Source organism: Schistocerca piceifrons, chromosome X (assembly GCF_021461385.2).
Source record: "Schistocerca piceifrons isolate TAMUIC-IGC-003096 chromosome X, iqSchPice1.1, whole genome shotgun sequence".
NCBI classification, from domain to species: Eukaryota; Metazoa; Arthropoda; class Insecta; order Orthoptera; family Acrididae; genus Schistocerca; species Schistocerca piceifrons.
In genome coordinates, this window is record NC_060149.1 from 718,008,597 (window position 1) to 718,022,924 (window position 14,328).

Here is a 14,328-nt window from a genome sequence, read left to right on the forward strand (position 1 = left end):
CAAACTCTTCACGCAGTATCTTATCTCCCATTTCGTCTTCATCTATATCCTCTTCCACTTCCATAATATTGTCCTCAAGTACATCGTCCTTGTATAAACCCTCTATATACTCCTTCCACCTTTCCGCCTTCCCTTCTTTGCTTAGAACTGGGTTTCCATCTGAGCTCTTGATATTCATACAAGTGGTTCTCTTCTCTCCAAACGTCTCTTTAATTTTCCTGTAGGCAGTATCTATCTTACCCCTAGTGAGATAAGCGTCTACATCCTTACATTTGTCCTCTAGCCATCCCTGCTTAGCCATTTTGCACTTCCTGTCGATCTCATTTTTGAGACGTTTGTATTTCTTTTTGCCTGCTTCGTTTACTGCATTTTTATATTTTCTCCTTTCATCAATTAAATTCAATATTTCTTCTGTTACGCAAGGATTTCTATTAGCCTTCGTCTTTTTACCTACTTGATCCTCTGCTGCCTTCACTACTTCATCCCTCAGAGCTACCCATTCTTCTTCTACTGTATTTCTTTCCCCCATTCCTGTCAATTGTTCCCTTATGCTCTCCCTGAAACTTTCTACAACCTCTGGTTTAGTCAGTTTATCCAGGTCCCATCTCTTTAAATTAGCACCTTTTTGTAGTTTCTTCAGTTTTAATGTACAGTTCATAACCAATAGATTGTGGTCAGCGTCGACATCTGCCCCTGGAAATGTCTTACAATTTAAAACCTGGTTCCTAAATCTCTGTCTTACCATTATATAATCTATCTGATACCTTTTAGTATCTCCAGGATTCTTCCATGTATACAACCTTCTTTTATGATTCTTGAACCAAGTGTTAGCTATGATTAAGTTATGCTCTGTGCAAAATTCTACCAGACGGCTTCCTCTTTCATTTCTTCCCCCCAATCCATATTCACCTACTATGTTTCCTTCTCTCCCTTTTCCTAATGACGAATCCCAGTCACCCATGACTATTAAATGTTCGTCTCCCTTCACTACCTGAATAATTTTTTTTATCTCATCATACATTTCATCAATTTCTTCATCATCTGCAGAACTAGTAGGTATATAAACTTGTACTACTGTAGTAGGCCTGGGCTTTGTGTCTATCTTGGCCACAATAATGCGTTCACTATGCTGTTTGTAGTAGCTTACCCGCACTCCTATTTTTTTATTCATTATTAAACCTACTCCTGCATTACCCCTATTTGATTTTGTATTTATAACCCTGTATTCACCTGACCAAAAGTCTTGTTCCTCCTGCCACCGAACTTCACTAATTCCCTCTATATCTAACTTTAACCTATCCATTTCACTTTTTAAATTTTCTAACCTACCTGCCCGATTAAGGGATCTGACATTCCACCCTCCGATCCGTAGAACGCCACTTTTCTTTCTCCTGATAACGACGTCCTCTTGAGTAGTCCCCGCCCGGAGATCCGAATGGGGGACTATTTTACCTCCGGAATATTTTACCCAAGAGGACGCCATCATCATTTAATCATACAATAAAGCTGCATGCCCTCGGGAAAAATTACGGCTGTAGTTTCCCCTTTCGCAGTACCAGCACAGCAAGGCCGTTTTGGTTAGTGTTGCAAGGCCAGATCAGTCAATCATCCAGACTGTTGCCCCTGCAACTACTGAAAAGGCTGCTGCCCCTCTTCAGGAACCACACGTTTGTCTGGCCTCTCAACAGATACCCCTCCGTTGTGGTTGCACCTACGGTACGGCCATCTGTACCGCTGAGGCACGCAAGCCTCCCCACCAACGGCAAGGTCCATGGTTCATGGGGGGGCGATGTCACATAGGCACGCGATAACTGAGCACTTCTTGTCGGAGTGGTGGGGTAGAAGGGCGCGCACACAGCCCTCTGGTAGGCGCGTGGCAGTGATCCCTTTATAGTGAGTGAGGGGTGAAAGATGTTTTTGTTGTTTTTTATTTTGGCCTCGGAACAGGACTTTTACAGCAGTCATCATACGTACATGATTTAAACGCATTGAAGCCATCGCACATATAAGCTTTAGTACGTTGAACATCAACATAAAATTACAATAGTCATATTAAAAGTTGACCAACAAAAGGGAATATAGAAGGTGATATATTCTCATATCTTTCAGGCAAAGCAGCTTAAATCACTTAATAAAGGCACCGCCTCCGGTCCACGTTGTATACGAGTTAAGTACCTTTCAGAATATGCTGATGCAATACCTCCATATTTAGCAATCATATAGAACCGCTCCCTCGACGGAAGATCCGTACACTACTCAAGAAGAGAAATAGGAGTAATCCGCTGAATTACAGACCTCATACACTGAAGTTAATTTGCAGAATGATTTTGGAACATATACTGTGTTCGAACCTTATGAATTTCCTCGAGGAAAACGACCTGTTGACACACAGCATGGATTGAGAAAATATCGTTCTTGTGTAACACAACTAATTCTTTATTTGCACATAGTAGTGAGTGCTGTCGACAGGGGATCTCAAATTTGTTTCATATTTCAAGATTTCCAGAAGCCTTTTGACACCGTTCTTCATAAGCGACATCTAATCAAATTGCGTGCCTATGGAATATCATCTCACTTGTGTGACTGGATTCGTGTTTTCCCGTCAGAAAGGTCACAGTTGGAAATAACTGACGGGAGGTCATCGAGTAAAACAAAAATAACATCTGAAGTTCCCCAAGGAACTAAAGAGCCTGCCTACACTGCGCTTGTCCGTCCGCTACTGGAGTACTGCTGCACGGTATGGGATCCATATCAGATAGGATTGACGGAAGAAATCGAAAAAGCTCAAGGAAGGGCAGCTCGTTGTGTATTGTTGCGAAATAGGGGAGAGTGTGTCACGGATTTGATCCGTGACGTGGGTTGGCATTCATTAAAACAAAGGTGTTTTTCGCTGCAGCGAGATCTTTTCACTAAATTTCAATCTCCACTTTTCTTCTCCGAATGAAAAAATATTTTGATAACTCCCACCTACACAGGAAGAAATGATCATCGAAATGAAGTAAGATAAACAAAGCTCGAACCGAAAGATTTAAATGTTTGTTCTTCCCCCGTGCTGTTCGAATGTGGAACAGTAGAGAAATAGCTTGATGGTGGTTCGATGAACCAGCTGGCAGGCATGTAATTGTGAAGTACAACATAGTCATGTGGATGTGGATGTAGAAGACAAAGCAATACGGTGACGCACATCGACAAACAGCAATCAATGGTTGCCAAACGTTGTAGAGGTGTATCTGTTTGGGAATTGCGAGATTGATACGCAAACTGCAAATACGTTTTGACATCAGCTGTACGTTTTATTACTGACACTTCAAAATTTATGCTGGACTGGCACTCGAACCCGAACTGCCGTCGCCTTAACCACTCTTCTTTTCTTGTCTTTTATTTATTTATTTTTTTAATTTTCCCCTGGGGAGTATAAAAGGGATTCAAAAAAAAAGAAGGAAAATTGCCACCACCACTTTGACCCAAAATTTAAAAAAAAAGAAAGACTTCAGGCGTTGGCCCCTATCTAATCGTACTCCCAGTACGAATAACCAAGAGCTATGAGGGGCCGAGAAAGGATAAAGGGAAGGAAACCGCAAGGGAGCCATGAAAATTAACCGTATTTAGTTTATTTTATTTTGTATTTATTTTTATATATTATTATTATTATTATTGTGTTATATATGAGCACCTTGAGTAGCAGATCCTGCGTCGGCCAGCAAGTCCAAGCATGTCTTCTCGTTGAGTGGGCGTAGATTCCGTTATCGGTTCTGTTCAGTTCGGGTAGGTTCAGATCAGTTTTCAGCTTCCCATAGCTTGGACGTTCCAGCTGTGAGGCGGATCATTAAAGGTACGCCCTAAAAAATTGGAGAAGTATTGCTGATAGCGTGGGTCGCGTGTTAGGACACAGTGTCGTTTGTTGAGATAATTCCAATATCCTAGAACTGACTTATGGCCAGAATTAAAAAGATAACGGATCGTGTGGCTGCAGATCCAGTTCACAGAGTGTTTTGGTGGTGGGGTAGAAAGCCCCCTTCGGGAATAAAAGTGTGTGGATGTCGATCTGAGCGGGTATTTGGCGTGTAAGAAACGCCATAATACGCCGCGTCGGACGCTGGACCACAATGGAACCACTGGTCGCATGTGTCGTCCACTCCACAGTGGGTGCAGAGGGGCGAGCCGGCTAGATGGGTGCGATGCAGTCGATGTCAGTTAACTTGTCTGCCATTCACTGTGATATATCACGCTGATTGGACGTCGGATTCAAGAAAGCAGGCGTGGACCGCTTCCCATATGTGTCGTCACACATACTGGGGATACTTAATTTCGATGGGGTTGAGCGGATGGCACTGTTGTAATACTTTGTAAACTATTTTCGTCTGAAACCAATGTGTAAAGGGGTAAAGACTGGTAGACGTAACTGAAGTCCAGGAAAAATTGCCGGATGTGATAAAAGGGGGATGGGATGGTCGACACCAAAATTGGGACAAACAAAGATTCTGGCGCAAAGTCTTGGATAGGAGTCCAGTGAGACTCTGCAGGCAACGATGCCAGTGTTTGAATTTGGAGCTGATGCACAGTGCCGTGACTCTGGTCGGCACATGGTGGGAGTTTAAGGGAATCATACGGCACGTTGAACTACATCCCTGGGCTGATGAAGCAGCCCAATTCCATCAACAGACGTTGGCCCAGGAAAGTTGGGACCAGTAGTACCTCAGCCGCATGTGGTATACGGGAGTCATGATAGATGTCCACATATTGGGTGCGTTGGATAACGTCGGGGCCCGTAGCCTGTAATCTGCAAGGCTAGCTCTGATGGTCTACAGTAAACGCCTACAGATAATAGCCGCTGAGCGATGGAGACCGGCTGCGAATTCAAGCCCAGACATCGAACGATGGCGGCGACGCTAAGAGAGGCGACGATTCCCCCCAGTAGGCCCTCACCACTGAGCAAGACCTTGGATTTTGACACTTTGAGGGAGCTGCTCGATGCTTCGCAGTAAGTCGCCACCCATGTCAGGGCTGCTCAAACTCCATCTTCATTGCGCAGATAAAGGACGAGGTCATCTGCATAGGCCATGCAACAGAAACGGCTACCATCCAACGTCATACCTTCCAAACGTTGGCGCAGTCCCTGGAGCAGGGGATCCAAAGCGAAAGCATATAAAATCGCAGATCGTCCTATGACCAGGGCGGCGTGAGGCAGCCGTTGTACATGATTCTGAAGGTCGCGCTGCTCAGAAGGCGCAAAATTACCGTGACAAAACCACTGGGGAAACCCACATGTTGAAGAACTGTCTGCTAATAGGAATGGTCTACATGGTCGAAGGCCTGACTACCTAATAGGAATGGTCTACATGGTCGAAGGCCTGTCTTAAGTCCAGCGATGCCAAATCACCAGGGGGACGTTGGTGATGAGCAAATGCTATCATGTCTTGGTAATGGCAAAGGGCCATACGGATATTGTTGTCGCATCCTAGGGAAGTCTGGTCGCAGGAGGTGATGTAACATGTGACCTTCTTGAGCCACAATGCCAGTAGCAGTGTAAATATTTTCATATCGCTGTTGAGCAACGTGGTTGGTCGATAATCATGGACGCTCGATCGCCTGTGCGGTTTCTGGGCAGATATAATTATACCATCAGGAGAGGTGTTAGGGACCGCTGTCATCGGGTACATCAGCTCTTGTGCTATGGTCGTCCATGTGGAAGTCAACAAGAACTTAAAAGTTTTGTAAAATTCGATGGGGATGGCATCAGGCCCTTGGGATCTGTTATCAGATCCCGCCTTGATAGCACCGATTACTTCATGTGGGTCACATGTTCTTGGAGTTCATGTGCTACCTCCACTGGGCAGCACTCGTGTTAAGTCATGCGACCTCTGTGATCAGTTGTATGGAATGCGATACAGCCTCATGCAATCCGGCAAAATGAGTGTGTAGAGCATGGCAGAAGGTTTGTTGTGTCTCATGCCAGTGGCCTTTCGAATTAGTGATGGCATGGATCAGAGCCCTACGTCGTTGTTGTCTTTCCTAGAGGAGGTGGTAAACCTACAGATGTTCTTGAGGTATACGATTAGAGGTCCAAGATTGGACTAAAGTGCGTTCCAGGTGACGGCGCATTATCGAGGAGATCTGCGCCTTTGTTCAGTGGACCATCGTCTAAAAGGCATCATTGGACAGTCGCGATGCAATAATAAAAGTGCAAGTTATTAGTATGCCAAACCTTGGCTTCTCTACCACAGCTCATCAATGTTTTACGTAGGGTCGGCTTTACATAGGAGAGCCACCAAGATAAGTTGGAGTCATAGGTGTCACGACTATCCAGCATTATGCCCATGCATCTTTCACCATATGGCGACAGTCTGGAGAGGTCAGGTGGGCGAAACTGAATTTCCATAGACCTGACTGTGCCACACATGTTGTCAGGCAAGAGCGACGTTGCATAGGTATGCTTCATGGCCATGGACCGGACTTTTGCATGGTGGGTGCTGTTAGCAAGCGGGAGGGTGAGGTAGATGTGGTCTGTGCAGCTTGTCGAGTGAGTGGGGTAAAATTTGTAACCCGGTTGTGTTCCATGGAGCTTCATCCTAGTGTCAATGAGTCGCAGGCAGTCGATGGCAGCAGAGTGGGAATTGGTGAGCAGGCCCTAGTGTCGAGTTGAAGTCCCCACCGAGTACCAAATCGTCTTGTGGTCCTGTGAAGAGTGGTGTGACCTCCTCTGCAAAGAATGTATGTCGGTCATGACGGCGGCTAGAGCCAGATGGCGCGCAGATGTTAATGATACGCACACCAAATAGGGCGAGGGCAATACCCTGTGCAGTAGGGAGGTATGCAACATCCTTTTTAGGGAGCCCGTCGCGCAGAAGGATGGCGATGCGACTACCAGTATCGGAGGCGTGAGAAACGTGGGCGGTGTACGTGATGGCCACTTGGAAGTCAGCAACGAACCCCTGTAGGAGTTCAGTATCAACATCTGCAGAGTAGATGGTGTCTCAGAACATGGCCAGTTTGTGAGGGGCTCGGATGGTGGTAAGATTCATTGTGACGACATGATATTGCAGTTGATGCAAAATGCTTAATGGAATCATCCCCCAGGTGTAGACCCACCAGGTCTGCTGCAGTGGTCACAATTACTGGCAGGGTGCCAGCTCAGACGCCTCCGTGGGATGCTCTCGCTCAGATACGCTGGTGGTCTGATACACTTCTTCAAAGTAATTGGCCCAGGATGTTGACATCGAAGACATGTGACAATCAGCTACTGTCACAGTGGGGGAAGCATGTGCTGCGACAAAAGCTATGGGGGCTCTGTCGTCCTCATATACTGGCAACATTGGATACATGTTTGGATTGAGAAAGGATCTGTTACAGGAGGGGCGTCAGGAGTAATCGCACCATGTCAACTCGATTTTCATCTGCTGGACACCATTTAACACTGGGTAGGTCGTAAATGTTTGCCACTTCTCCGCGAGGTGACTCAAGACCTTATCATATGGTTGGAAAGCGGCAACGACTGCTTCTTGAGGCACCTCGAAAGGGAGCTCAGACACCCGCAATGTTTGGAGACAGAATCTCGCATGGTCCACTGTCACTGCACCTACATGTCCACCAGAGTGTTTAAATTTTAGTCCGGCGGCATGATGTTGTACAATTTCAGCGGATAGGCCTCCGTCGAGATCTTGATATACACAACATTTTCTGTGTTGGAAAAATGTATGCCGATCACGTCCAGGGGGTTCAAACGCAGATCCTCTCGTACCAACAGTTCAGCTTCAAAGGCTCTTGGTCGTGGATGTTCGGCTTGAAATGTTACTTTGATCGTCGCTCGGCGGTAAGAGTGCGCCATGAGGCAAGTTAGTAGTTTTTTTTTCTTTTTTGTGCGTGGTGGTGCTGAAGTCTGATCAACTTCGTTGATTTTTACTTCTGTAGGGAATGGAAAGGGTAAAAATTTTCTCTTTATTTATTTATTGTTCTTTCAGCTTTAGTTTGGGCACACAGAAGGGTCCTTTAACTCGCTGCTTTTGGTGTGTGTTTGAAAACATGTGTGTAGAAGTGCTAAAGGACTTTATGTCCTTAAATTATGGAGAATTACGTAGAGATATCATTTACAGAGGCTCAAATACTATCGCCTTCGGTACTTTATATTTGTGGTTGCGTAAGGGTTCTACCGTACCTACTGTGGTGAGTTGTGTTGTACTGTCACGTATCATGTCCAACTTCCGAAATAAGGTTCGTGCCTTCTCGTTGACCTTGTCTGAGAGGTAAGATTCGCTTTAGGCTCGATGAATATCATGATTCCGGATCCAGCATTGGGCTCCAGTAATCCATCGTAGGCATCTACTTTGTATAACCTGTAACTTCTTGTAGTTAGTGGCACACGTAGTACCCCAAGAGGTCGATCCATACAAAATAGATGGTTCGACTGTGGCGTGGTACAACTGGAGTTTCGTGCGTTGGCTGAGGTACGAGCTCTTCAGAAATGGGAGGAGAGCTCCCAGCATTTTGAGGCCAGACGTCTTCTTCTCCATAATATGATGACTATACAGCAGTTTGGCGTCCAGATGCACACCAAGGTATTTTACAGTTGTTGCCCAGGGGAGTGGCTGGTCTGATATCCGCAGGCGTTCATTGACGATGGGTCTCCGACGTGTGAAGACAATAACTTTGGTTTTCCCCGCATTGACCGTTATTTTGTTCCTGTGGGTCCAGTGGTCCACTAAATCTAGTTGGCGCTGCATCCGTGTGACGAGGTGGTCCATTCTGGTGCCTGCAGTCAGGCATAGAAACTCGCAGTAACATGTGGCATCGTCGGGAGGTCGTTAATGTATAAATTAAACAGCAGTGGAGATATGATCGATCCTTGTGGAAGTCCTACAAGGACAGGCCGTGTTGTTGAATTCTTGTCATCAATGCGAACATATAATCTGCGATCCTGAAGAAAATTGTCGAGAAGTTTTAAATAGCTGTCTGGTAGGGGAGTGGTACGTCGGAGCTTGACGATCAAGTTACGTCGCCATACTTTATCGTAAGCCTTCTCTATATCTAGAAAGACTCCAATGGTATGTTTTTCTTGTTGAAATTGTCTTGGATAGATTCCGTGATGCGCAGTAGTTGTAACTCAGCCGATAGCTTTCGCCTGGAAGCCAAACTGCTCCGGTCGGATGATGCTGTGTGCCACAAGGATGTCCAGCATGCGTTTCAGTAAGACACGTTCCAGTACCTTTCCCAGCGTCGGCAGTAAACTGATGGGTTGGTTCAAATGGCTCTGAGCACTATGGGAATCAACTGCTGAGGTCATTAGTCCCCTAGAACTTAGAACTAGTTAAACCTAACTAACCTAAGGACATCACAAACATCCATGTCCCAGGCAGGATTCGAACCTGCGACCGTAGCGGTCTTGCGGTTCCAGACTGCAGCGCCTTTAACCGCACGGCCACTTCGGCCGGCGCAAAACTGATGGGTCTGTAGCTGTCAGGGTGTGAGAGATCCTTGCCCGGTTTTGGTATTGGCACTATTCTGGCAATCTTCCATGCCTCTGGGAAGTATCCAGTCCTGAGGCAGCTGTTCACTATCCGGGTGAGAAGCACAATAGGCTTTCTCGGTAGGTGTTTCAATTCCGTATTGCTGATACTATCTGTTCCTGGTGAGGTGCGTTTGCTATACTTGATAATCCTCCGAATTTCCTCCGGCGTTGTCAGCCGGGGCGTAGTGTTAGTCGGGGCGTCCCGAATAGCTTCCCATTCCGCCGCTGTGTCCTCCTCTGCACTGTGGAGTGCATCATCTCCATCCTCCGTGGGGGCGTAGTCATCTGTTGTTGGTATGTATCCGCATACAGCTCCGCCTGCGCCAGTGAGTCGTACAAGAGGCCATGGGGTCCTCGAATTGCCCTTTTGGGGGGCTGTTGCTGTCTGAGACTTTTAACTATTCGCCATTCATCTTTGGTGCGTAATAGAAAGTTGTCCAGTCGGAGTACCCACGTGTGTTGCTTCCAGTCCTGAACCTTCCGCTGGAGTTCTCGGGTTAGTCTGTGAGTCTCCCGCCCATCATCCGGATGGCGGTAACGGACCCATCGTTTCGGAAATCGATTGCGCCTTGTCTTAAGTTCCTGCAGTGGTGGTGGAAACTCGTCATAATTGACTTCTGGTTGCAGGCACTCCGTGAGTGTTCGTTGTTTCGCACTGTTAATCTTCTTCGTGAGTACTGCGACTGCCACATCAATCGCTTCTGTGGTAGTGACGACCTGGGTTGGTCACACATTGTTGTTGAGGTACGTTTGGAACTGCTGCCAGTCGTAAGTTCTTGTCGTCGGCAGTGGTAGTTGCAAAATAGTCCTCTCTATGAGTCCTAACACCGGTCTGTAGTCCGACGAAAGATCATCCAGCGTCCGCAGATGGAGATTTGGGTTGATGTTCTTGATTATGGCGATGTCTAGAACATCAGGGTCTTGTGTCTGGACGTCAGGTATCCTCGTCGGTTCCCGTGGGCCATGGACGGAAACATGTAAATTCTCAGCCAGTGCAGACAACGTATGTCCTTTTGGGTTAGTCTTACAGGAATTCCAGGCAACATGTTTACTATTAAGATCTCCTCCAAAGAGGATCTTGTCGTAACCCTCTGTAACGGCGTAAACATCTTCTGGGTGGAGAGGCTTCTTTGGGCTAAGGTAAACCGCAATACAGGTAATGTTTCCGAGCGTCGTGTGGATTGTTACTGCCGTGGCCTCTAAAGTCTGGAGTTGGGGTAAACTTTCTTGGTGGTGACGAATGCATTTTTTGATCAGAACTGCTGTCCCTTCACCCCGTTGGTCCTGTCTGTCCGTCCGGTAGATGTGCATGTTCCTCAAGCGGAGGTTGGTTGACTCGCGGAGATGTGTTTCGGAGACAAATGCTATGTCTATCCTGTGGCGATGTAAGAAGTCCATGAATTCTATTTTCTTCAGTTTCAGGCCGTTGGCATTCCAGATGCAGAAGTTAAGATTCCTCGTGTGATGCCGTCTATCCATTTAGGGTGTTTGGAAATCTATCAGTACGCTTTCTACAAGCGAGAGGATAGACGTCAGCTTCTGCTGGAGGGCGGTGGGTAGTTGAAGAATATCTGTTAACGCTGGTGTAAAGGTGGTCGACCAGGCAGATGATGTCTCCGCTGGTGGTGACGTCGGTGGATGGGCATGTATTGCTTCGGATAAGAGCGCTGTTGTCTTGTCTGTCGTAGAGTCACTCTGGGTGCCGGTTGTGGTCGAGAGGCGATTGTTTCCACAGGGAGAGGTGCCGCTTGTTGTTGGGTGGCCGGAATCGCTGCCATGGCGGAGTTCGTAACAATTATAGGCCGTTGTGAGGTCGACTTCTTTGGTGTCCTTCTAGTATATTTCCGCAGGAGTTCTTGAAATTTGGGGCAACCACGGAAGCTCGCTGGATGTTCTTGTTCACAATTGGCGCACTTTGGGGGCGCCGTCCTAGGATGGGTACAATTCGATGATTTATGGGAGCCACCGCAGCGGACGCAGCGGGCTGGCATGCTGCAGTAGTTCGCTGTATGCTCGAAACGTTGGCAATGTCGGCACTGGACTGGTCCTTCTTTACTATTATAGTTTTCTATTATCACTCGTGTGTAGAGCAGGTATTTGACATCATATATCTCGTCACTGTCTTTTCCGGATGGGAGGGTGACTCGGTACACAGGTTGCGGTATCAGTTGTTTCGTCTTCTCGCCGCGTTCCTTAAATTGGTAGACTTGTAGCACTTTGAAGCCTTTTTCCTTGAGGGCATAGTAAAGTTGTTCTTCGGTAACTTCCGCCGGAAGGCGTTTGATAGCTACTTTCAGTTCCCTGTCGTCTGGTGCTTGATGCGTAAAATAGGAGAAGCTGTGGTTCGTGAAGAATTTTATTGCACGTCTTTGGTCTTCGAAGGACTCAAAGTGGTATTTGATGCGGTCCTTTTGGTATATAGCTTTAAGGTTGCCCTCTAGAAGTCTGTTGAGGTGAACGTAATCCTTTGTGTAATAAATAGTGACTGGGGACACTCTGCGAAGCACATTCTTGTCTCTGTCCACGGCTTCTGCGGTATTAGAAGTTTGTGCCTGTGGCTTGTTGGTGGGTGATGGAGGCGCAGCTTGAGGTGTCAGTGGGGCGAATCGGTTCGTTGTGGGGATGGTCTCTGTTCGTCTCTTAGCCGGGTTGGCTAAGTCCTTGGCTAATGCGTTGCTTCTGCGCCGTTTGTTGTGTAGGAGCGTTAAGTCCCCCTCTGCGTGTGGGGAGTCGTTGTCGTTTTCTGCTGGAAAGGCCGCTGCCATCTCCGCGTCGTCGACCGTTTGGTGGGAGTGCTGTGATTCGCCATCTGAGTCCATAGATGGAGATGCCAGACAGGTGTCGTTATCCTGCTATTGCGTTTCCCGTGAATTGCGGATAAGGCGTTGTATGTCCTTCAGCGTTTCTTTGTCCTCCTCCCGACATATATCGAGTCTCCTGGCGTAGTCCTGGCGGTCGTCTTCATTGCTGCGTCCGTCGTGATGTGACGTATGGCCGACGTCCGAATACGGTTTCGTCGTGTGGTGTGTAGTCTTCTGCGGTCGAATAGCGCCTGTCGATCGTTCTTGACGTTCTATCCTGTCATGAACCGGTGCCGTAGCCTGGGTCGTCAACCTGGGATCCGTCCTGTGTGGAGCGGCCGCTGGGGCGTCCGACGGGCCAGACCCGACCGACCGACCGACCGACCGACCAGCGGCCGACTCCGGCGCGTCCGAGGCGGCTGCCCCGGCCGCGCGCGCATCGTCCTCGCTCGTCGGCATCGCGAACTCAGCTCGCAAGTTAGTAGTGGACACGATAAACACAAATACCGCGACGCGGAAGTAAACAACTCCGAGAGTGGAGCGTTGGCCGGCGTGCGCGGCATTTCCGTACGCTACCATGGCTGAGAGCCGACTAAATGGAATCGTCATTTTAGATCGTCATATACAGGGTGGTCCATTGATCGTGACCGGGCCAAATATCTTACGAAATAAGCGTCAAACGAAGAAACTATAAAGAACGAAACTTGTGTAGCTTGAAGGGGGAAACCAGATGGCGCTATGGTTGGCCCGCTAGATGGCGCTGCCATAGGTCAAACGGATATCAACTGCGTTTTTTTAAACATGAACCCCCATTTTTTATTACGTATTCGTGTAACACGTAAAGAAATATGAATGTTTTAGTTGGACCACTTTTTTCGCTTTGTGACAGATGGCGCTGTAATAGCCACAAACGGATGAGTATGTGGTATCACATAACATTCCGTCAGTGCGGGCGGTATTTGCTTCGTGATACGTTACCCGTTTAAAATGGACCATTTACCAATTGCGGAAAAGGTCGATATCGTGTTGATGTATGGCTATTGTGATCAAAAATAAGGTCAAACCTCAGGCGATTCTTCAGAGAGGCGTTGGTTAATGATTAAGTTTAGGAATTTGATATAATTGTTTTATTTTTGCAATTGTGGCTATTGAGTTGGTGTCGGAAGTAATACTAGTTTATTTCTTGTAAAAGAGAGAAAGGTAAATTGCACAAAAACGGCACAGACACGGTCAGATAGTACTAATGAGGCGATAGACGCTCTTACAGAGCAAGTTTCCAAATTGTTAGAGGATAATGAACAACAGGAAGCACTTAATGAACAGCTAAGTCAGTAATTACAAGCTGTATTGGTAGAACACAGGGCACGATCAGGTTTGAATGAAGTTAAAACTGTAGTAAATCTTCCCCCTTCATCCGTTGATCCTTCAGCCGCGAATCTCAGACTCCTCTTCTCTGGGAAAACAGCAGAAGACGTTACTTTGTTTATTGGCGATATATTAGCTAGAGCCATGTTAAGTAGCTGGTCAGATGAAATATGCTTGCGGATATCCAAGTTACGTATCACGGGCGGGGCAAAAACCTATATCTTGTATCATGAAGTGCTTAATAGGTATCCACATTCAGTGAGCTAGCGGAGGGCTTGTGTCAGAGGTACAGGAAACAGAAAAGTACACTTTTTTTAAGGCGTAACTTAATAGTTGAACACAGAAGGCGAATAAAACAATGGAATCATTTTCTGACAGAATACGCATAATCAGTGGACAGACTTATGATCTGACGCACAAGCTATATGTGGACAGAGTCTTGCTAAAAGAAGCGGAAAATAGAGCTTTGAACGCGTTTCTCAAAGGGAGACACCAAGATTTTTCATTTGGGAGGGAATAGAAAACCCAGAGGGTTTAGCCACAGCACTTCGCGTTGTTACTCATTTATAAGAAGTGGTTAGTGCAACTTGGTTGCATATTGAACGGAAGATATTCAGATCTGGTAAAGAATGTGCCGTTGCTGTCAGCAAGAACATTTAA

General features: G+C 46.8%; 1 protein-coding gene across 1 annotated transcript in view; it reads right to left on the reverse strand.

The window, feature by feature from the left end:
- LOC124722670 overlaps positions 1 to 12,882 on the reverse strand; it is a 50,726-nt gene extending 37,844 nt beyond the window's left edge. Inside the window, exon 1 of the mRNA XM_047247814.1 lies at positions 12,693 to 12,882. Within this exon, the coding sequence (XP_047103770.1) occupies positions 12,693 to 12,882 (190 nt within the window). The remainder of the gene's footprint in view (positions 1 to 12,692) is intronic.
- Between the last annotated feature and the right edge of the window lie 1,446 nt (positions 12,883 to 14,328).